Here is a 24,201-nt window from a genome sequence, read left to right as displayed (position 1 = left end):
GAAATTTGTAGCAGATATCACATCTGTCACGCCGTGTTATCGAGAAGCAGGACTTTAATGAAATTCTTCACCGAAAGTTTACACGAGTGGCCCACGTATACGAGAAATGGAACCGAAGGTAATTCAAATTAAAGCAAACTGAAATATCTGCTGATCGCATTCTTTTCATGATAAGCATCTTGATTTACATCAAAGCAAAACTTTTCGATCAAGGAATGAGTGAGGTAAATTTTGCAGATAGCAAAACAGGAAGCTAACATTACAGTATCTTGCATCAGGCAAGAATTTTAGCTTGATCGTATCCAACTTACTGTATCAAAATTGTCGGCAGCATCCAACAAGATGCTATCTGAGCGTAAAGATAAGCAAGTAATGGTTCAGGTCTTGTGCGAAAAACATTTAGCTTTCGTCGTTCAATTCAAATCTCAGAAAAACATTGCAGTATTCGTGCGATCGTTTGGAAACACAATCACACCAAGAACAAACGGAGGGAAAACACGACAAAATTTGTATGTACCGCAATTGTTATTCGAAAATACAACACTGAATAACATTTACACTTTGAGCAAATCATGCGCTTTGGTTCATATAGGAAAAAAGAAATACAACATTTTGCGTTTGTTCGATCGGATAATCCCAAAAAGATTAGATCACGCTATCGGTATGTAGAAACTCACAGTCACGAGAAAACACAGAGTGCGGTGCTTTATTTATTAGGTTTATCTATACCAAAAAAAAAATTTCAAACGTGCAAAGCACTGGGAAGTGGAACGGATCCTTTTCAATCTAAAAAGAGGACGCGCATATAAATACTTTTCTAACAGTTTCAAGTCACAGCAGTAAAGAAACGTAAAACCAAAAACGTCATGTGACGGCGTACTTATAGCCGTTTGATTCTTTCACTCTTTAACTCTCTTTAACAAAACAAGAATACCGGAACGAAACCAACACAAAGAAGAAACTAAATCGGAAACTGTCAACGGTAGCAGAAACAGAATCCAACAGCGCACTAAACTGATCATAATAAAATTTGCTTTGTTTTTTTTCTTGCCTTTGTTTCTTCGCTAAATATCGCTCTTCTGATGCCTAGTTACAACCAGAACTTCAAGTTCGTCGTATATTGCTGACGACATTCATACTGTTCGTTGTCGAGATTGCTTCTGTTTTATGCACAAATAAAATCAAACAAATCGAACAGAATCGCACGGATGTAAGAAAATGCTCAAATATACCACAAAGATACAGCAGCTCCCTGACACAGTGAGTAAGACCCACACCATCCGGTCCGCTTGTCGCTGTACCCAAACCATTGGCCTGGTGCACCAGCAGAATCAAGGGTTTCTCAGATGCGAATAACGAAGGCATTCGTTATTTATGACGTTGCCTCCGGAAGCTGCGGGCAAAACTCCAACGAGTCGAGATCGTTTCTTGGCCGAACTAGCGTGTGTGTATTAGCAACCCACAGCACGGTAGCAGAGACCCATCGCCTGTAACGTCAAAGCATTGGCATCATGCAAATGAACCAAATTTAGTTCTCATTTCACACGCACGCAAAACCAACATGCATCCCTTTCGCTCCAAAGCGAGTATCGCCCACAATCGCGTTGCATCGATGTGCATCGCTGAGATGATGTCGAGGAATGCCTCGAACTTGTTTTTTTTTGCTCTCCGTGCACTTTTCTCCTTCAGTTTACACCGTTTGCAGGCGTTAAAAGCATAAATTTATGAATATGAACCATAAAATCAACACCTTTGACATATACATTCTACAGTGCACGTTGGATGCCCTAGGCACCATGCCTTAGTTCGGGATGGAAAAACGGTTAAAAAGAAACCGAAAGGTGTGTCGTAATATTTATTGATCTTTTAAAATAAGATTTATACAATAAAAAGCCTTAAATTGTACTATTTTAAAATGAATTATTAACATGTATTATGTTTTGTGTACATTAAAAAACACAAATTTGAGTTAAGTAAAAAACAGAAGTCAATGATTATTCGAAGGACTTAATAACTCGCTAGTTTAACAAAATTTCATGATGATCCCGAAAATGGAATTCAAGCGTGTACTCCATCGGCAGTAGTTGCAGCATAACATCACACACAAAGGACACCTCAAATTTAATTAAATGGCGTTTGTGCGATATACACCGTACGCGTATCCGCTGTCAGCACCGCCAAAGACTTTTGCCGATCCTCGTGCCAAACAAATACGAACGTAGACACACACACAATTGATCAATTATCACGACACAAGGTGCGAATGAACCGACCGGAGCTGGGAGATTTTTCCGCTTCGCCAATCGTGGTGTATTATTTTCCTCTTTTTTCCTTCCGCTATGTTGTCTGTCATGCAGCCAGCTCGAAGCATTGCGATGAGAAAAGGGAGAACAAAAATGCATCAGCAACGTCAAAGCACGCACCGTTGCCGTCATGCACAAACGGTTGCAAGTGGAGAAGGAAGGCAGGTCGAATCGTTTGTAACGGATTTGTGTTAAGATTGTAATCGTGATAATTGGCTATTGGTTTTGGTGGTCCTTATCGCTTGAAAGCGGGATTTAAATCGCAGAACAGCTTTGTGGAACATTGGTAAAATGATGTGGAACAATACGTTTGTTGTTTCGGAAAATTCATTAACTAACAAACATCATAGGCCGCGGGGCCATGGGGCTTTCTCAAGCTGAGAAAACATTCTCAAACACTCATTTAAGTTTCTCAAGCACTCAAATCTTGTTTTCAGTCGCGAGCCCAAGTCAGTTTTTCTCACTCTGAGAAATTGATATTGTCATTCAAGCTTTATTTGGAGCTTTAAATAGAAAATATGTTTTTGATCGCATTTTTTTTCTTTCAATTTTATACATTGAATACATTTTCCAAAGTGATTACCGAAAAACAAATAGCACAATTGCTCACATTTCAGTTAGCCGATCGCTGCATCGTCAACTTTCTCAAAGATTCTCAAAGATTCTCAAAACCGATTTTGTTCCGATTCGACAAACGTTGAGAACGTATGTTTCTCAAAAGCACTCATGAGTGCTTGAGAAAATGAGCGTTGAGAAACCCCATGGCCCCGCGGCCATACATTAAACTTAACCATACACAATCCAAAACATACAAATTCAATGAGTCATAATAATTATGAAATCATACATCTAGATGATTAAAGAGAGCCAATACTAGATGCTAAAATAAGTACATCACAACAATAAAAAAGTGAAAATAAAATAAAAATGAAGTTTACGCAATCTATTGACTATCGAATATTAAATAACACGGTGAACATAAACTGATGATACAATAATTTACACTATTTTATAAAAATACAAAGAAGAAAAATACCTAAAACAAAATGCACTCCTTAAAACAACTGACATTATATTTATAAAAAAATCTTTCACCCTCCTGTCGTCGGACTCATCAATCCTTTTCAACAAGCAAATGCCAATGGTGATGTAAATCAGCAGAGCTTGGCCTGTATCTCAACACAGGCAAAAAATGACAAATGACCGCACTGCAATCATAATGGAGCCACCAGTACGACAACAATCACCACCGAAAACCTAGAGTGTATTGTTGCGAGTCACTTCTCATTAAATCTTCTTATCCTTCCTCCATCCAATGTCGGAGCATCAAATGCAAACCAATCACATATCACGAAACAATAGTCAAACCAATATCCACAATCATAATGCAATCAATCGCCAGCATATCTGCCTTCCCATTTTCTTCCTCAGCGAGAACCTGGTTTTGTTTGCTTTTCCGTTAAATAAAACCAAAACACCAACGGGAAAACAATAGCAGCCATTCTGGCGCACCACACCAACGTTTCAACAAGCGCGACTAACAGCTGATGATGGTTTGAGAAATTTGACAGCCAGCGGATAAAATCGCTTATGAATGGGTTTATAATTAAAAGATTAATGTTATGCGTTGCCCGCGGAATCATACAGCTATCCAGCAGGCACGCGGAACGGTTTCCTCACGGCACGAGTGTCAGACACAGCTCGGTGAGATAATTTTACAGAAAAAAACCGTCAATCTAGGAATAAGTCAAAAAGGATACCAAGGCTAAGAGTAGAGAGTTGAACTGTTCGGTCCACCTTTACTCTTCCTTTACTATCAGCGATCGATCAATCGGATTCCACCTATCAGGCGCACACGCGATCAGCTCAAACACTTCCACCTTCTTCATGGAACAGGCTAACGTGTCAAACTAACGTCAACAAAAAACTCATTAAATCTAGTGCGCTTGACGAACTGCTAAAACCCCCATTTCTTCGCAAACGAGTCGAACGAAGTAGAAGGTAAGGTAAAAAAGACAGGTTGCTTCGATAAACATTCACAAAACGCGTCGTCCAATCGTCGGTCTCGGTGGAAGTCGCCCACCCCCGAAAGTTTGTATGTAAATATGTTTGCTCTGGATGGCACCTTGCCGCACACCATGGCTTCTGGCAAGGTAGAAATCTCCTCAGGACAAAAAAGATGCAAATCATCGTTTCTTAAGCCGCCCGTAGTCTTAGCGTCTGACATAGGAGGGTGCCGATAGTGGGCACTGCCCAAACCATAAATACGGGTATTTCGAGCTGAGAAATATTAGTAATAGTAAAAGCATTTCCCCCCTCACCATACTCAGATTTAGCTATAAACGATCGTTTCATAACGACGGCATGCGAAAGAATGCTTTCCTAAGTGTCAAATGATTAATGGTGCGATCCACCTTAACACTGTCTGAGAGATTTGGTCTATGGACGCAAGAAAGAGATAGCAATAGATAGAGAGATGATATCCCGGTACATTGGGTCGTATGCCATCGAATCCTTTGTGAGTGTAGCATATAAGCACCAAAATCCTCCCGCGAGTGGGTCAGGTGTACAAGAAGCTGGTGAAACTACACTTTGCACAATCATCCCGTCTAAAATGCAGCGTGTGATCCGCGGGTGTTTCGATCAGACGTTCCTTTAGCATAAGATAGGAGTGGACGATAAAATGACAACCATGAAACGGCAGCGACAGATCTTTTGCACGACACCTGTTCACCAGCCCGGGACCGTTAACGCTACCAAATTTGCAACCGTCACCTTCCTGAATTGATAAAACACATTCCAATCAGTCGGCTCGTGTGATTTGAACATTTCACATTTAAATTAATCACTCATTTCAACATGAGGTTATCGCAAACAGAAAAAAAGACTGCTTGTTTCGATTGCATTTGGAATCCGCTCATTTCGACTACCATAGTGATTCGGGAGTGAAAAAAAAAAAATTTCTTCCATTTCTAAAAAAGATGGATTTTACTAAGGGTGGTATTTTAGCATATATGTATATAATTATAGTAACACTATAGGCACACATAGATTACCATTGTTAGAAGCAAGATGACGAAGCTGTGAAGTATTTGACAGAGCAATACAAACGCGTCTCACTGCCTGCTCGAACTCGTTATTCCCGGAGGAATAACGTAGCCTGTCGAGCACTGGTTCTTTCTCTGTACATTTAACTATCACCCAGTACGGTTCGATTAATAAAGTATGTTTGAAATAAATAAATCATAATTATATATAAACATGCTTGAGGCAGGATTGATATAATTCCTAGCCTTAAAGTATTTAAGCAGAAGTTTTCATTAATTGACTTGTTATGACTCTAGGATATTCTTAAAATTCGTAAAGTTTTTAAAAATGCTGGATCCTGGTTTCTTTTTATTCTATCTGTAAAAGGATAATAGGGCCGGTCTGGTGATCCAGTCGTCAACTCGTACGACGTAACAACAAGTCCCGAATAGACCGTGCCCCCATACGTAGGACTGTCTATCCTGCTATTGTAATAATAAGTCACGGAAAGCCAAGCTCACTTCACTAGTGGGTACAGGCAGGCCTTGACCGACAGTGGTAGTTGTGCCAAAGAAGAAGAAAAGGATAATAATTCAAAATAGTAAAATATTATCTCCTGCAAGTTTCTTATTAAACTATTTTTCGAAGTCAAAACTAATGTTTCTACATTTACTCAGTACAATCCGATGAAAATGAATTGATTGAATCATTTGTTGCACTGGGAATGGAATAATTATATTTTATAGCTATGCCAATCCGAATGCTCTAAGCCGCCTATTATTTATCATAAACTTTAGTGTCGCACCTCTGCCGGGGTAGATGTGATACGAGTATACAGCAGATAAGAAGATTTAATCTACATGTTCTTAGTATGTTTTTAACAAGAAGTATGATGTTGAGTCATTCCATTTGGCAAAACAGAAGGTTTGCACGTTTGGCTGAAACTCAAGCGATATATAGCAATCATTTGCGAAAGACCACAACCATAAGAACCCAATTAGTTTAAATTCATTTTATTTTTCTCAACCACTTATACTTTGAGACAATTTTAACCCACGCATAAAAGTATTAAACTGAATACGATACGATACGAAGCTAAAGAGTTCGATCGTAGCGCGACGAAACAATGTTTAACAGACAGTTTCCCGGTTTCCCTTACGTATCTTAGGCTGCGAAAAAGAGTAGCGATTCATTTCTGCTGTCGTTTTTAGCTCGAGCTGCGTGCGTGCAACATTGTGGCCAAAAAACGATGTAATGATTTTTTTCGTTTTTCATTCGCATTTCCTACACTCACACTTTTTGCAGACTGTCATCGCAAGATACATCAGTGGCACCAAGCCAACAGTCTTTCTCCTTCCTCGTGATTCTCTGGTCGAGCTTCAACACAATCACAAATACTAGTGTCAGAGTCGATTGAATAGCGAAGGTGGTTGCCGTTTTGAAACGCGTCTCCAATCTCCAATATCTCAAAAAGACGACTTCACTGAAGATAGCGCCCGGGATTGCGCCGACCGTCCACATGGCGTGGGCAGCCTTTGAACATATGTATGTGAGAGTCGAAATCCAAATTGCTGCCCATGCAAATGTCGTAGTGCACCAGGGGACGACACGGCACATCCGTAAAAACTCCCTACACTTCAGAGTCCCAGTTTGGCAACAAAATTACGCTCCAAATAATTAAGAGTAGGGGAGGTAGGTAAAGACGGACACTAACGACGGGTAAGATGGACACTTCTCATAAATGCATGAACAAGGTAATTTTCGAGTAATTCAACAATGTAGAATCCAAACTGAAGGTAAAACAACACATTTGAGAACATTTTTGGCATAATATATATAAAATTGGTTAAATCCACGAACAAAACAAATTTTCAATCATGTGCACCCTTGTGGATCTAATTTGACTACTGCCGATCTTAAGCTCTACAACTTGTATTGTTTATATTTCCAGAAGTTTTATTTCATGAATGGGTTGTCGTGATTATTAATGAAAAAACTGGCGAAAGAACGAGCATAAAAGCAATACAAAATTTTGTTTTTTGGTGGTTTAAACATTCTGACACCAAAGCGGGAAAGACGGACACCTTGTTGTAGGGAAAGATGGACACCGAATTTATTGTTTTTTTTACTTCTTGTATCAATTGGTGATGAATATATTTCTTCAAATACCTTAAATAAGGGTATTCCGATGCTATAAATCAATCGGTAACTAGAGAAAGTATTGAAATAAGCGAGAAATGAAACACCGGTCAAAATAGTAGCCACTCGTTATGCTATTACTCGCTCGACGCTGATGAGGCGTTTCATGAAATCCAATATCTTCTCACGACTTGGACAACTTTAAGCAATAAAAAGATGGGGCATTTATACGACATTGTTCAGGAATAGATGAGAAATTCTATGGGATTACAAAAATCAAATGTTTAATTTTGACATGGTGGAAAATGGATTAAACTATTAATAAGTCCCTTTTTTGTTAACAAGGCTTTTTGCGGAGTAATTTCCTAAAAGGAAGTTCTAGACTGTTGTTCTGTAAGCTGGAGCAACGTCAGCTGTAAGTGCGCGATATGTCAATAATGCTTTAGATGCTGCATTCTACGATATATTACAAGCGCCGTTTACAATTCCTAAATTCATGGCTGAATGAATCGCCGTTGCAATAGGCCAAAAATTAATTTATTAACGTACCAGGACGTGGAAAGCGATAGAATTTGTTAAAATACTGTAAAACTCTTCACTTTCTAAACTTTTCTACAGGTGTCCATCTTACCCTTCATGGTGTCCATTTTTCCCATATCTGGTGTCCGTCTTACCCGAACATTTCAAAACTGCACGAAAAAAACCATGTTTTTCATTCATTAAAAAAACGCAAGAATTGATGGAAACTCAAAAGCTTCAACATATTTTCTGATAAAACATGAGTGTCAGATAGTGTATGCACATTTTCATGGTCGTAGCACTTATATATCTCCAGATTTTTACCATTTCCCTTAACGTGTCCGTCTTTACCTACCTTCCCCTACAACAAATTATACAAAACTGCGACTTTTGAAATTTGAACGAAAAAAAATTCTATATTTAAATATTATGTGTTGTAAAAGTAAAGTAATTAAATTGATCGAAAAATATAATACATATTTTTACCTATCAAAATCTACCTGCAGCGGAAAAGTTAATACATATGAAATTAATTTTTGGCACCGAGTGACTTTGAGTTATCAGAAAAAAATGTTTGGAATTTCGTTCGTAAGGTGCATTTGATTACTTATAACTTGACAGAACACCACATACATTAAAAAGAAATATAGTACGAGGTAAGCATGGTAAAGCGTTGAATCTGGCATGCAATCAAATATGAAAAAAGTCGTCTAGCTGGCCCGAGCCGTGTGTTGCTTTGCGTAACACGAAGCAAAGGAAAACATTCACTCACACGCTAAAGCGTAGTGATGCACACACAACAAAACACGAAAGCGGTGAAAAACTCCCTAATACGCGAAAAACCATCCCCGGGGGCTACGAGAGACCTGTTTTCCGGCCGAGTGTCGCGTACCGATTCGGTATTTACTCTCTATATTTAGACCATTTTCGGATCGGATCAGATGCCGCGCGACCATGCCGTCCGATTACGCGTCGGAGCTGCCGAACCAATTCTTGCACACGCTCCCTGTACAGCATACGCCAACATGTATGCTTGCACCACCACAACCCCTTCAGCACTGCCTCCAACCACCTCGTGAGAGAAGCAGCACTGAACGCACGGTGTGATATTTTAGCTGCCCGTTCAATGTTCTATGGCCCGTATGCGGAGGAGCGCTTGCGAGCGCACACTTGTTCGCATCGGGAGCAAATGTGGACCGCGTAACCTATTTTTCCTCATGCGCTCTCGTGTCACTAGAACCAAAAACAGATCTAGCAAACACCGATTAAAGCAGGTAGGGTGCATCGCACGGGATCAGGAATGGGTCTGCGGGTTTGCGGGTCGTAATGAATTGTGGTGGGTTTTCCTTGCCTCCTACATTTGACCCATCCTGTTTTTCTTGCCCAGCTCGAAAAAGCAAATGATGAATTCTTGTGTTTATTTTGAAAATGGGTTCGAAATTTAGTGTGCCTAGCTGATTGTTTAAGCCAGGACGGTTTTTCTAAGCTCTTCGTCTAATCGAAGCGTATGCGGAAGCATACTGTATAGTAGAACAAGCAGTCGCACGAATACGAACTAATTGTTTTGTGCCAGAAATTCACAACTACGGACAGAATATTCGATACTTGATGTGCGGAATAGAAATGCAGCGGAATATCACGTTAGGCTAAAACTATTAAATACAACATTGGCTGCTTATTAAAATTATGTGAGAATTTGCAGCTTATTTATTTCTAATGTATTTACTAATTTCTATGTAATGAAGGAACATTTATATCAAACATTGATTAATAATAAAAACTCAAAAGATAGTTTTTTTTTAAATTCCACTCTTACAAAACATACATGTATATAAAGAATAATAATGTATTATTGAAAAAATCTGAAAAATGCGAATGTCTAATAAGAGTACGTGGCTTATTGAAGGACACGTTTAAACAAATCATACAGTAATTAGCTTGCTAATGCCGACCACCCTTTTTCACCAAATTGAACAGACTACTGACTCGATGAAATTGTATAAAACATCAATCTATCTGTAATCTGCTTATGACTCAGCTACGGCACAAGAAAAGAAATAAAACGACGTAGAAAAACATCGTCATACGAGAACCGCACGAACACGATAGTTCGGCTATCTCCTTTCTCCCACTAATCAATCTTCTGCAATTAGTTTCTTTTTTTCTCTATCGTTCGAAAAAAAAACAAGTGTACTGTACGACAAGACAATGGCTTGACGAAATGTTTAAAAATGGATTTAAAAAAACGCCGTAAGCAACGAACCAATCACGTTATCTACGGCTTGCTAGAACTCATCAACAAAAACTCAAAAATTCCTGCAAGCTACAGCTAACAAAAAAACATGAACAGTTTTTGCTAAATGGCTAACTGTCTTGTCATAAAAAAAATCTACGTGAAATGAAAAATTAAGTCCCTTCATCCCTGCCGATAAGCGTAGCTTGAATGGCGAGGGAAACCCCATTTCCCCATTCTGAATGATTTATCTCAACGAGCGCCACCGCTCAGCTTGTTTTTAGCCACATTCCTACAAGAGCCTTCCAAAGGATCGCTGTCCGCAGTAACCAATGCGAGTAGGGGCCACGAATGAGCTTCGAAGCGCGTGCGCCAAATCGCGTAAGCGTTCAAAGATTTCGATCGTCCCGATAAAAAGAGCTCGTTGACTCCTCGTTAAGTTCATTTTCTACGCCTTTAATTACGAAGAAAAGAAGTTGATAAACTCCTAAGATCCGCTACGCAAGCGCTGCGCAAGGTGCGAATGCCATCGCAGCCCAAAATCCAGGAGGTCTTTCTTCCAGGATCGGGATCAAAGCAAACGCTACTCGAGAGTTAATGACTACTTCACAACACTAAACGAACAGCAACGCCAGCAGCACCGTGAGCTCACTGAAGAAGCGAAAGCAAAATCGATCGACCCAACGATCGATAGCTGTTTCTCTTCTGCTTTCCTGCGTCTTATGCTTCTATGATTTTATCTCTTTCTTTACCGCTTCATAACATGATCGTCATCTGCTCATATGAGCTCCTAGCTCATCGAGATCGATGCGATATGATGATGATGGTGATGATGATGATGCTGCTGATTATTAAGTTCAGCGCCGTAGAAGCTCAACAATCAAAACATTTAACTTAACTCATTCATCGGACATTATTGAGGCAATATGTACAGAGGGTGGGACCATTTCCAAACGATAAGAAATACCCATCCTTATCCCCACGAATTACACTCCTCCCGAGAAAGTACACACCATCACAAACATACGTGCCTACAACCGACACCTCTCACCAGAAGCAAACGCACAATGGGTTTACAATTTAAAAGTAATTTAAGAAACAAGACCACATCGTCGTCATCGCCGTCGCCTTTTTCTTTGCGCCTTTTCCGAGTCCAAACGAAACGACGTGGAACGAATCGCTGGAACGACCACCGTTACCGACGTTTGCTGACGGCTTTTAGATTTATGAGTGCCCCGTTAGTCTCACTGTACTGCGACGAAGGGAAAGAAGGCGTAGCAGATGGCAAGAAGCCTTCTTAGATACAACAAGATCCTCAGATGTTAATGTACCAAGTGTGGCTACCCCACCAAAGACCATCTAATTGAAAAAGTGTTAATTATGTGATAGACGACCCTAGGTCGGCACTTCGCGATAGACTCCGCATTACGTAGCGACGCCAACGGTAAGGGTTATGGATAGATTAAAACACACCGACCAGACGCATAAACACATATAGCAAAAGCTTGTGTTTCATCGAGCGGGTGAACGATAACTGTGATAGTCACGTCCTCATGGTATCAACATTCTGCTCATGAAATACGAATGCTAATACCTGTGGCTGTGTGTAGGCTAGTCGTGATGCGATATCACAAGACTTATCATACGACCCGTGCTGAAGAGCGCTTGACGCTGTGCACCTTAGTCGATTGCTGATAGCCACCACTGCGCGCACACTGGGATAGTTCGAGCGGCGGCTTTATCTAATCTCCAAGCAACTCCACGCTTTCGGACTTTAACGGTTGCGCTTGACGATAGCGCCGGACTGAATTGTGTGTCGCTGAATGCCGCTCCACGTATACTGGGATAGAAAAAAATCAACAACACCAACGAACCATCTGGTCTGTTCGCATACGAATGATTCATTGAATTTAGTCGCTAGTTCCGCTTTGGAGAAATCTTCTAAAGAATGTACATACACCAATGGATGCTAAACTAGCATTAGAGGTCAAGTCCAGCGTGCCGACTGAATCGAAAAACTGCATCCTGGTAAAACGATTCAAGTACGCACAGGTTTCGGCCGAAAGACATCGAAAGGCATACCGGCGACAGGCTTCCGGCATATCGTGCCTCGCAGCTTACCAGCAAACGTTGCTGGTCGTCGTTCCTGTTCCTATGGTCTACCTTCAAATTCCAAACGCTTTGCGATTTGTACAGTTCACTGTGCTGTACACAAAACATCTGCGCACTAACAAATGCCCCTCACAAGCCCAAATGGATGAGAAATGCCCCAGAGGAGCTCGAACCGACCCCAAAACGTTTTGTTAGGTCAGCCCACTGCCGGATACAACTGTTCCCGTTGGGTGGCCTTTTCTGTACTTTTCGCGCAAATTCCGAAATTTCACCTTCGCACAACTAAATGTTTTCAGCAAGTTCTAATGAATTTTCCGAACACTTTGTAGCATTTTCCGCTCTACAACGTGCATACACGACGAAGATGTAACATGTGCCGTGCAGATTTCCGCACACCATTGCTCCGATTGCTACATCGGAACGTTAGTCGCCTCGCACCTTTCTCGCTCTCGCTACACTTTTCTCTCCTTTTCTAGCACCATACTCACTCTACACCCCATTCAGCAGTTACACAAAAATACATCCCTCTCCGACCAGCGGATGCCCTTTCGCCGAATCTCCCTTTCGCTTTGCCACTGTTCGCTTTCGCCATGGTTTCGGTTGATCGAACACTGTATATCGTCGTCGTTATGGCCCCCCCACCAAGAAGTTAGAAATTGTTCACAGTGCCACCTCCAAATAACCGCAACCCCATACTGCGTAAGGTTCTACCAATCAAGGGTACGACCATCTGGAGCATTCATTCATAACACAAATCGTCTAGTGTGGATGATGAAATCATTTGAAAACCTACTTCTTCGTGTTCGCTTTTACCACTAGATACCTATCCAAATATCAGTGCTCACAATAACGTCCGCAAGCTTATAAACATTTAATGAAACATTATTCGCTGTGTTTATGCAAGTATACAAATCCTGTGCAGGGATACAGGATCATCCATTCTACACAGCAGCTGACGCAAATGTTTAGTTATTGTGTTATTGTGTAGTGCCCCAAAACTTAATTGAAACCAAACAAAAACTAAGAAAATCTCCGTTTCAGCATCCGCTGCACAGATTATCCGCACACGGATATTAAGCCATATTTTTACAGCGCGCAGTAAAGTTCGCGAATTCATTGACAACGCCACAGAGTTTAAGCCACAGACTCATTAAAAAGACATTCTTCCTGTGTATCAGGACAGGAAATGTGCCGTAAAGTGATATTGTTGATGCTGGGTATTACCACTCTGAGACGTGGAGAAAGAAAGCGCCTATTAATTGATTGTATCATAATCAGAACGCTTGGAAAACGCATTGATCTCGCTACGTACAAAACCCTGAGTTTGGTGTTCAGTGCTGCTTGGTCGCTGATTACTACCAACCGTTCATGAAATTTTTTTGCACCTATAGTGTGACATTTGCAACGCTTCTGTACCATGCCATTTTCTCCTCGGGCTATCATGGTTTAGTGCGGTGCAGGTCAACCAGTCACGACAATGCCCGTCGGCAACACGTCTTTACCGCAAAGCCTAAAAAAACGCGTTTGCTTAAAATTAAGCCATCCCACAGGACTTTAACACTTTTCGCATAAGTGCCACTGATCACGCAAACACGCACAACGATGGACGAGCACGGATCCGGTTTTCCCGGGAAGAGGTTAACACAAAAGATCCTTTTGGTCGAGCCGTAAAGTTTACGCTTAATTTCACGCCAAAGCTTTCTGCGTAACCAGCGAGCGCGTAAACATCAAATTACAATCATACAATTAGCTCACGCACGCACTCAAACACACACATGTGCATTTCATTGACTGGTGAAACCAAAGCTCCCGAACAAGTGAAAATAGGGCCAGGGATTAAACGGATACATTAGTATCGGACAAAAACTCGCATTACATCACCCACGATGCTACGAGGATCTCAGAAGTTGCGGGAAGGATAACTCCTCCACCAGTATATCCTGAGCTATCTATCGTACGTTAACGGCGAGCATCTCAGGCGATATCCATTCACATCCCGAGGCAATATCAAAGTAACTTGAAACCCTACCTTCCTGATAACACGTTTTTTACGAGCCCGATAATGATGGCGATGATAAAAGTTGATGGTTAAAGATTAATTAAATTATAGCATTGGAAGGATGCCTCGTAACACATCAAACGAGAAGCGATGAAATCTTCATACAAAAATAAAGGAAACCTGCAATCTGACTTGTCTACCACACCAAAACCTTTGCCACGTCCTGCAGTCAGTTGCAGTGCCTTTTTATTAGTCTGGGACGGACTGCAAAAGTAAAACGTCTCCAAAAATGCACCGTCAGCATGCAACGACCTCAGGCGTTCGGCTACACTTCAAAGTAGCTGCAGTGTTCCGGAACTGCAAGTGTTCAAAGGTGAAGCACCAACAGACAAATGGGAAGAGCCTGCAGCCCGGTATTCTGTACGAGTGGAAGAGGAGATCTGTTTTACTAGGTGTTGTTTACAGGATCATGTTGACTTGTGTTTCTTACCCGCGACGGGTCGACAACGTGCGTTCGATGACACGGGACAGGCCACATCAAAATGTGCGAAAAAATAATTGAATGTTACCGTCACCACCATCGAAAGGTGCATTTCTCCCGAATCTGCTAACGATGCGCCGTTGCTTTAAACACACAACAAAAAACCTATACACAGGTTCGGGGTACCTCAGCTGCAATAAATTTTAAACATCTACGTCGGGTCCCCAATAAGGATGTTATGTGAGTGTTTTTTTTTTCTTCTCTTGCCTCCTTCGCTCGTATATGATGGTAATTATTTAGTTGTATTTTTTCTTTACTTGTCAAAATCTCTGCCCCCAATAAACAGCACGCCCCTTTAGCTAGCTTGACACAAGATCGAGAAGATATATTCAAACATTTCTCGCTAGGCCGAGATTATGGCCTTCATCACACAGTTCTCGGAACAGCATCTCGAACCAGGTTCCGACTCGCAAAAATTAATGAACACATTTTATTGGTGTTTTATTTATTTATTAATCTCCCGCTTATGATGGGCTACGCACGAGTGAGGGTGATGCTCAGATCGTTAAACTCCTTTCTATACCCGTGCCGAAGCTTCCTTCCTATGTGCCACGCCAAAAAATAAACCACCATATCGGGCAGGAGAGCTCCAAAAATATACATGTTTCGGAAAAAAGAGAAAGGGTGAATAATTGGCCATTCGACAATTACGAGCGCACATACGAGTGTCTTTCTAGTCTAATGGTGGTGGTCCTACACGGTCGCAAAATCGAGGCTTAATTTTTGGGTTAAGCTGTATTTCGATAAAAATGAATCTTTTTTCATATCAAAGGACAGCAAACAAACAAACAAAAATGTTGCTGATCGTACTGCCACCGTTTGAGGTACCGTGTGTGTAGCTGTGTGAGTCGTTAATTATCGGGAACACTTCGGCACAAGGATCAGTGTGCTGCGGACCACGTGCGACAGGAGACAAGAGAGTAATTATTTTATTATTAACAAGATCGGAGCAGTTTCGGACTTTTTACGACATTCCCTGCACTAAATGCTGCAGCGCAAGCCAAGGAGAAAAATCGAGTGTAACTGCCACCACTCTTTAGGATGTCTGTTCTTCGATAAATGAAAAAAAAACGAATCAGTCCCAACAGACGTGCCGCGCCCTCATCGCATAAAATAAGGAATAAAAAGAAGAAAAAATATCATCAAAAACTATCTGAAAGGTGCGAGAAGATGTGTTTTGGCAAATTTCACATTTTCTGCATTTAGGCACGCAACACGATCGTCACCTTAAGATCTACTCTCTTCTGTCCTACCCATTGGAAGAACGAAAGAACGTCCGATGACAATTTTATTAAGCTGGTGTGATTGTTTTTGGATAAACCGGTTGAAATATAACTAGTACTTGATTTGTTTCGACAATTGCCAGAGTTTATGACTCTCGATGACTATCAAAAGGAAAGCATTATTGATTCTAGCAAATATTTTTTTCAAAACATTAACATTCTAAAGAATGTTAATTTATCCACAAACAGAATAATATTAAATAAATTTAAATTATTACAACATTGCTAATAATATACATCCAAATGCCGAGAACTGCCACTTTTCATATCTTATCCTTACAATGCATATTCCGACATACTTCATTATTACACATTAACGATCGTTTAATATTCTTGCCATTTACTAAATAGTTGCACCTATCGTTAAAAAACAAATCAGTTATTCCGTTACCCACGACCCATTTATATTTCTACTTATATGGTATTGAACAGAGAGTTCGCTGATTACGTCTGGTAAGAGATAGGAAAAAATCGATAAGATACACCAAATTGACAGTACTTTAACCTGCATTAGTTATGTGCTACTGATACCACAACGGTTCGCATTATATTTCACTCAAATAGAAAACAAAATGCGAAAGAATTCATACTGTGTTCCTCTAGAATTTAATAATTGATTCCATTTGTTTAACTCAATCAATTATATTGAAATGATTTAGAGTTTTGTTTTTCGTTTTAAACTATTCTAACGTGTTTGAAATTTATAGGCTTGTTGGCGCGCTTGTCATCTGCCAAGAAACGGTCCGTATATAGGTGGAATTCATCCAACATTCTAAATCAGGGCTTCCATCCAACACACCGGTGGGTGATCGGTAAAGAAAAGCTCGCAATCCGCGAGTAGCTTCAGTAATGTGACTTTTGATAATAATAACGCAAATAAAGGAGAATAATAACACTAGTTAAATAGAGCATTGCGGCTCTTAATAAAGCCAGCAGATGCAAAATAAATAGAAATGATTTAGTTTCAGGAAACTTTGGAACTACTACATCAATAATTAATTCATGAGGCAGCATTCAAAGAAAAAAAAGTTGTCGATTAAGTATAACATTTAAGTATCGATGAAATATTTAGATTTAGATTCTAATTTATTCTTAATTTATTTTAACATGCTCAGAAGAATTTTTAACCGGCTATGAGATAATTATAGACCCTTTATCGCACCCCTTAAAATATCGCTTCCTACATCGGCAAGACATTTGAAGGTTTGCAATGATCATTAAGGATTTTTTTTACTTTCATTTAAAAAATTGTTGAGGAATAATGTTTTAAATAAATGTTGGGTAAAATATCAAGAATTTCATACACTGCTATTCCTCCCAACTTTTTATCCCGATTCGCCCATTGTGCAGTGAGACGTCCTGATGCAAAACAATAATAAACCAACTTACCTTTTTCATGATGCCGGTCTTGCGCTTAGAAAACGTCGTGTACCGCCGTAGTTTGTTGTCGATATATTCCATCTTAATCTTAACACGGCCCTTCGTCTTCTTTCCATTGCTGGGAGGGGATTTTTTCGGCTGCAGCGAGGTGTAGCTGTCGTCCACCACCTCGGACCCGACGGTGCACCCATCGAGACCGGTCATGTTCTGCGACCCGACCATCTGTTGCCGATCGTCGTAGCAGTCCGAGTTGGTGCGCTTTATGCCGCGAGACAAGCCGCCACCACCTCCGCCACCACCTCCGCCTCCACCACCACCACCACCACCACCACCACCACTACCGCACTGTGGACCATTGGCGTTCATCAAGCCCGTTCCACCGTTCCCACCGCGAGACATCACCTGCCCGACCAGACCACCGCTCGGTGGGCGCGCCAGAGACACGTTCGGGTTGCCGTATATCTCTGGCGATTCGCTCATCATGCTCATACTGTAGTTCAGATTGTAGCGCGAATCGCGCCCACCGGTGGGATCCATTATTTCCCAAATTTTTGCGCCTTTTATAGTACCGGGGATCACAAAAAAAGGATGGCACGGGCGGCCGGGTACGCACAGACTTTGGTTGCTGCTGGACGAAGTAAGCGCGGGACGATTTGAGTAGCGTGGCCACAACCACAAGAACAAGAAGCGATTCACAGCACTGCAGATAGGCACGTTATTTCACTGCAGAGCGAACCCCGGAGGTACACAAACACACTCACTATACGAAAAACGCTTTTTCGCACACGGTCGGAAGTAAACCCTTGCGCGTATGTTGCCGACGTGGAAAGGGTGACGCGTTTCCCTACAAGAGCACACAAGTGGGCGCTGGTGTCACACTTAAAAATCTCGCGAATACACACGACACACTGTACCTAACTAACCTGGGCAACGAACAACGAACACCGAATTCGCAATAAGAAAAGAACTGAGTGGGGAAACCGCGATAACGAGCTTTGTGATAGACGGTGTTTCTTTCCTGCTCGCTGTCTTTCACAGCGCACAAGGGTTTTTTATCGCAACGCCTACTCTTACCACTACGCTGTAGTACTTTACTTTCCGGCCCGATAACGGGTCAGATACGCGGATTTCACACGAACCGTGCCGGAATCACGGATTGATCCGGTTTCGCGAACCGCAAAACAACACGGTCTTCCGGAATCAAAACAATCAAACTTCAAAACAAACTCGCAAACGTCAACCAGGCGTTTGACAGCTGCGCTGTGGCAGTGGCGGGTGGCACAGGGTGGTTCAGATGGGGTGGATAGTTTTCGCATATGTTGATGTACGGTACAGGACGATTTTCTTTTTGGTAGATGCTCAGTTGGCAACGTTAGAGTGAAATTGTCCCTCGTCGATACAGGCAGGTACTGAATTCCCACGATGAAGATGATGATGGTCAGCAAAACCGCATTCTCCGTGTCCGCAAACAGCAACAGCTATCGTACCACAGCAAACCGGGAACATCAGCAACAGGTCAGGAACACATCAGCAAACTCAGCAGTCAAATCCCAAGGGTTCTCCGAAGCAGCCTTGGTCCAGAAGAAATCTTACAGGCGTACAGCAACAGGTGAGCATTGATTATTTGATGAATCAAATCTGCTATTCCATAGCACTTGTTGTTTTCACTTGCGAAAAATTAACACATGCTAGACTTGATTTCCGCAGTGATGATATCACATAAACATGTTTTTTTTTTTTAAACTGAGATTTAGTACACAACTCTTTCTTAAATTTTCTTCGAGCTGTATTAAGCGTTGGTAGTCGATGTTTTTCTCTTCATTGCACTGTGTGTGTTTTCTGTTCTTTGAAAAAATGCCTATTTAACAAAATGATTCACAATCTTAAAGAGTAATTTCCTTAGGTTGATCACTTTTCGCTCGATCCTTGCACCTACAACGATGATTAAATTTTCTAATCAATTCTGACACCGCCACCAAGTGAAAGAAGCGACAGGTGGTCGTTCGATTTTGCACAAGCAACCGAATGTTGTCACTGTCCGCAGCGTCACGCGAGACACGAAACTGAAGTTACACTGCAGATGCGATCTCATCAGTCACTTTAGTGCGCTTGCGGCCAGGAATGTTGAACCGCAGGCAACGAATATCACTCGAAACGAACAAGAAAACAGCAACAAGTGTGACACACAAACACACAATATACCTCGATCGACAGGGCTGGCCAAAAACGCTAAACAGCCCCGGGGGATGTAGTTGTGGACGAATCCAGAAAAGACGAAACTAGTTTCGGGGGCGCCAAAACCAAAAACGATCACAAACAATCGCCCAAAACGACCAATCGTCAACGAGACCGTCGAGCAGACGGAGCACACCAGTGGCCATTCGAGACCACTGTCGATATAATAAAATTACGAAAATAAAATAATATTAACCCGAAGGCGCGATCGCGGCTCGTGCTCGTGCCCCGACCGATGTGTGCGTGTGGGGCCGTACGACGTTAGTGCGTATGTGTTCTTTGGTCGGCATGGGGAGCATTGCAGCGTAAGCCAAAAAAAAAAAACATATGCTCGCTTTGGCGTACCTCGATTGTCAACCCATGTATTAGTGCGATCTACAACAATCCGGCACGATCTTCGGTTCACGGGATCGGCTTCCATGTATTGTACGCACTTTGCGAAGATGTGATGATGATGCTTGCTCTTTTGCACTGCTTGCGTAGTTATTGTTACTACACTCTTCGGACACTAATACAGGCACAAGTCAGCTTTCGGATTTCCCCTCTTTAGAAGACTTGCTCCCCAACTTGAGAAAAGAAAAATTTCCCCAGTTTGCGTAAAAGCACACACCCCGACAACAGCAGCCAAGCAATAGTTTACTTTACTAATGAGGTTCGTTTAAAGCACTGCACGAATAGCTTTGGGTACGCCCCGAAAACTATCATTGTCTCTGTCACACTAATAAGGTATTTGCTCTGCTTTGGCTTGATATCGCCAATAAACTCTGGTAATTAATTAAAGCATACTCCGTATAAAAGTCATCAATGCAATGTGTAAGCTTTTGTGTTACTAGTATCTATTTCATTTATCATTAGGAGTAATACTGAATGTTTGGAAAATACATAAAAAGGGCATGAACATTGAACAGCAGAACTGTATGTGTAAAACACCAGATATCTCGGTTCTACTATTAAGGATTTCAAATTCAATATAGGAACTCAAATTGCTCAAAAGCTTTTTCAATCCTACGAAAGGAACTGTAGACGATTTTGTTACGCAAAATTGAATGTAACAAGTTATAATAATGAATAAAAGTAATATTTGGGTCGGTCAAGTCAGTTATATTCGAGATAAAGCAGAGGTGGTTCAAATGTATGTATAATTACAATACATTACAATGCATTTCAATACATTGCTCATTCAAAGTTTATCCAAAATCAGGAGTATTCTTAACAATACAAATCAATAACTTTCAAAAACTTCTGACAAGTGCCAACCCAGTGCTGATGTCAGATCAATGTTGATTGAAGAATAAATTTCATCTAACAAAACAAGCGAAATATAACTTGTACGCATTTATGAAAAAAGGTCGCAATCATTGGTTTTATTAGCGGTAAATACTTTCATATACTAAATTCCTCGATTTTTCAGCTATGTCTCCTGCTCTGAAGTTTACCATTTACCAGTTTAATTATTAGACCTAATTATTAGTAAAAATTCATTTCACATGCTCAACTCAATCACGTTTTATTTTCCGTTAGTCCTTGTTTTTTCTTTCCGTCACGCATAAATTGGCACCGGTGATTTGATAGCCACTCAACTCCTTCTTTGATCACAAACAGTTATTTCCTGACCGGAATTGTCGGCCGTTTATCAAATCCTCTTCCCATGACATTTGGCCCCTTTGTAGGTGAACGGCCAAGATTGACTCTCGATCAAGGGTAGGAGAGGAAGCATAAGAATTGTACTTTGTAATATCCGATTCTACCGGCGGAACCTTTCAATCAATAACCACCGGTCGATCACGCAAACCACATTTCCGTTCACTGTTACCCATCCAGGCACCCGGGCCAACATGACCAGTCCCCAAGAGACACCTTTGCATTACTGTCTCTGTACCTAGAGACCCTACTCGAGGTACAGCTGGATTTGCATAAAAAATGTGGTGTTGCGCCCTTTTCTTACGATTAAAACGCTTCCACGATTCCGGCCAAACATCATGCAGACTGCTATTGGTGATTGACAAGCCGACGCCGAGCCACTCCGGCACTGAAAACAATTGGCAAAACAACAGCCCATGCAACTGGTGGTTGTGATTAACATATGATCGATTCCCGTTGGCTGATTAAACAATTTCATTGTTTCAAAGCAAGTCGGCTAGATCTGTATGGCTTTTTTTTACAACTTGTTCGTCTTTCCTTTGTGTTATACCATTCGCTTACAATTTCCGACCCGGAAGCAGTACAGAAGTAAGCTTTTACAGCCAAGTCTGCAAGAGAAATCAATTTCCCGTTCTATGTGGTCACTGTGCTGGCTTGCTTATGGCTAGCGGGTTTGATGACAGACGTGCAAATCATTATTACCCGTGTCACCGAGAATTACTCGTAAAAACAAAAACATACGAATTGGGAAGTATATTATGCAAAACAAAGCTACCGCTCCAAACGTAGAACAAACAGGAAGTGGATGGGATTGAATAGTTAAACAGCAGTGTTTGCGATTGGGATGTGTATATTCGTGCTCAATCACCACAATATGAAGATTGAGAAAACAGCCAAATCTTCAAAACAAAAAAAAAAATCTAAAATAACAAATATCCATATTTTACAAATTACTACTTTCATAAATTATTTTAGATTTATTCCATATTTTTCCATTCCACTTTTTATGTGGTGTATTTTTCGTAATTCTCTTTCAACATAACATTTGACTAATCGAAAGGTGGTGTGTCGTGCTAACCGTCAGACGATGATCTAACGCCTGTTGTCACAAATTAATGACGAAACCTTAGCTGTGAAATGATCGGACCACCCACAAAGTAATGAAATACTGAAAAAAACAGATTATGCGTGGCCACCCTTGCAGACCACCCATTATCAATTTTCAGATGAATTAATCTGGTAAACAATCGGAAAGTGCTAAAAGAACACGTTACGGTGATTTTTTCAACAAATGCGTTAACTAATTAATTAAGTCCATTACTGAACCTCTGACCAATCCAACCACAATAGTTAAACAGCTAATTGATCTTAAATAAAATCGGCGCCATCGGTAGTACCTGAATATAAATCAAAATCATCGTAAAACAAACCGATAAACTCGTGAACGCTAAAAGAACCAATATTTTAAGTAATTTTAATGCTGTTTCTTAATACCCTAATCACATATAGCATACAAATGTTTTAACATATAAAATAAGCATACAAACCGCATATATAAACAAATAAGCAAACAAATATAAATACAAATAAGCATATAAACAAACCGATAAACTCTTAAACGCTAAAAGAACCAATATTTTAAGTAATTTTAATGCTGTTTCTTAATACCCTAATCACATATAGCATACAAATGTTTTAACATATAAAATAAGCATATTTTTCTTCTTTCGCATAAATTAAAATTTCTCATTTCTCTCAGTAGTATAGTAGTAGTAGTGTTAAGGGCAACAATGTACTAAAAATGAAGAGACTGCCAAAAATGTTTTAATAGGAGGAAGTTTTTATGTTGGGGAGGTCTGAGATTACAGCGAGTTATCTGTATCATGTTTTTTTTTCAATATTGAGCTAAAGTCTTTTCCCGAGTTACGTGATTAATGCGTTCCGGAGATATTCGCGTAACTCGAATTTTCACGAATGTCGAAGATCACGTTTGATAGCCAAAAAAGACTTAATTGACAATGGTTTTTGATTGAATATAGTTCATTTATGCAATTTATTACAATTGCTGTAGAAAATTCGATTATTTCTGCCTTTTGAATGATTTAAAACGTTTGAAAAAATTTAAAATTATACTTCATTTCACAATTGACGGAGAAAATTGTACTGATTTGACATCTAAACTATCAAAAATAAAAATTCGTGTTACTCGAATGAATGAATGACGATAAGGTCATGTTGTGGGTCATGTGGTCATATTGTTTGCTGAATTTGATTGAATTTAAAAATAATAAAAATATTACAAAAAGATCAATTTTACCGATCAAATATTATATTTGTTGAAGTAGTATTATAATATACATATGGCCTTGCTTCGGCAGGACATACAGTAAAATTTGAACAATCATAATATACATACCTTATTTGCTTTCAAATCAAAATTACATCAAAATGGAACAATTTATGCCTTTTCAACGCTAATTATTTTCAGTATTTTTTTAGAAACCAAAAAAACTTTTAATTCTTCTTCTTCTTATGGCTCAACAACCGTTGTCGGTCAAGGCCTATCTGTACCACTTGTGGGCTTGACTTTCAGTGACTTATTAATTACCCCTATAGCAGGATAATAAGTCCTACGTATGGCGGCTCGGTCTATTCGGGGCTTGAACCCATAACGAGAATGTTGTTAAGTCTTACGAGTTGACGACTGTACTACGAGACCGGCTCATTTTTTTAATTACCGGAAAATAATTTTAATTACCAGTACACAACTACACGCAGATAAACGAATT

At 40.4% G+C, this 24,201-nt stretch overlaps 1 protein-coding gene across 2 annotated transcripts in view; it reads right to left on the bottom strand.

The window, feature by feature from the left end:
- LOC120900498 (serum response factor homolog) overlaps nt 1-19,896 on the bottom strand; it is a 118,736-nt gene extending 98,840 nt beyond the window's left edge. Inside the window, exons 1-2 of one of the 2 annotated variants that reach the window (XM_040307564.1) lie at nt 19,739-19,896; nt 17,546-19,468 (exon numbers count right to left, since the gene is read on the bottom strand). In XM_040307564.1, coding sequence (XP_040163498.1) covers nt 17,546-18,073 — 528 coding nt within the window. In that variant the 5' untranslated portion in view covers nt 18,074-19,468; nt 19,739-19,896. The remainder of the gene's footprint in view (nt 1-17,545; nt 19,469-19,738) is intronic. The other variant, XM_040307565.1, reaches the window with a different exon arrangement.
- Nucleotides 19,897-24,201: the final 4,305 nt, after the last annotated feature.

This window comes from Anopheles arabiensis, chromosome 3, assembly GCF_016920715.1.
Source record: "Anopheles arabiensis isolate DONGOLA chromosome 3, AaraD3, whole genome shotgun sequence".
Classification (NCBI taxonomy): Eukaryota; Metazoa; Arthropoda; class Insecta; order Diptera; family Culicidae; genus Anopheles; species Anopheles arabiensis.
The sequence above is the reverse complement of the archived record's forward strand: the minus strand, read 5'-3'. Positions and strand labels throughout refer to the sequence as shown.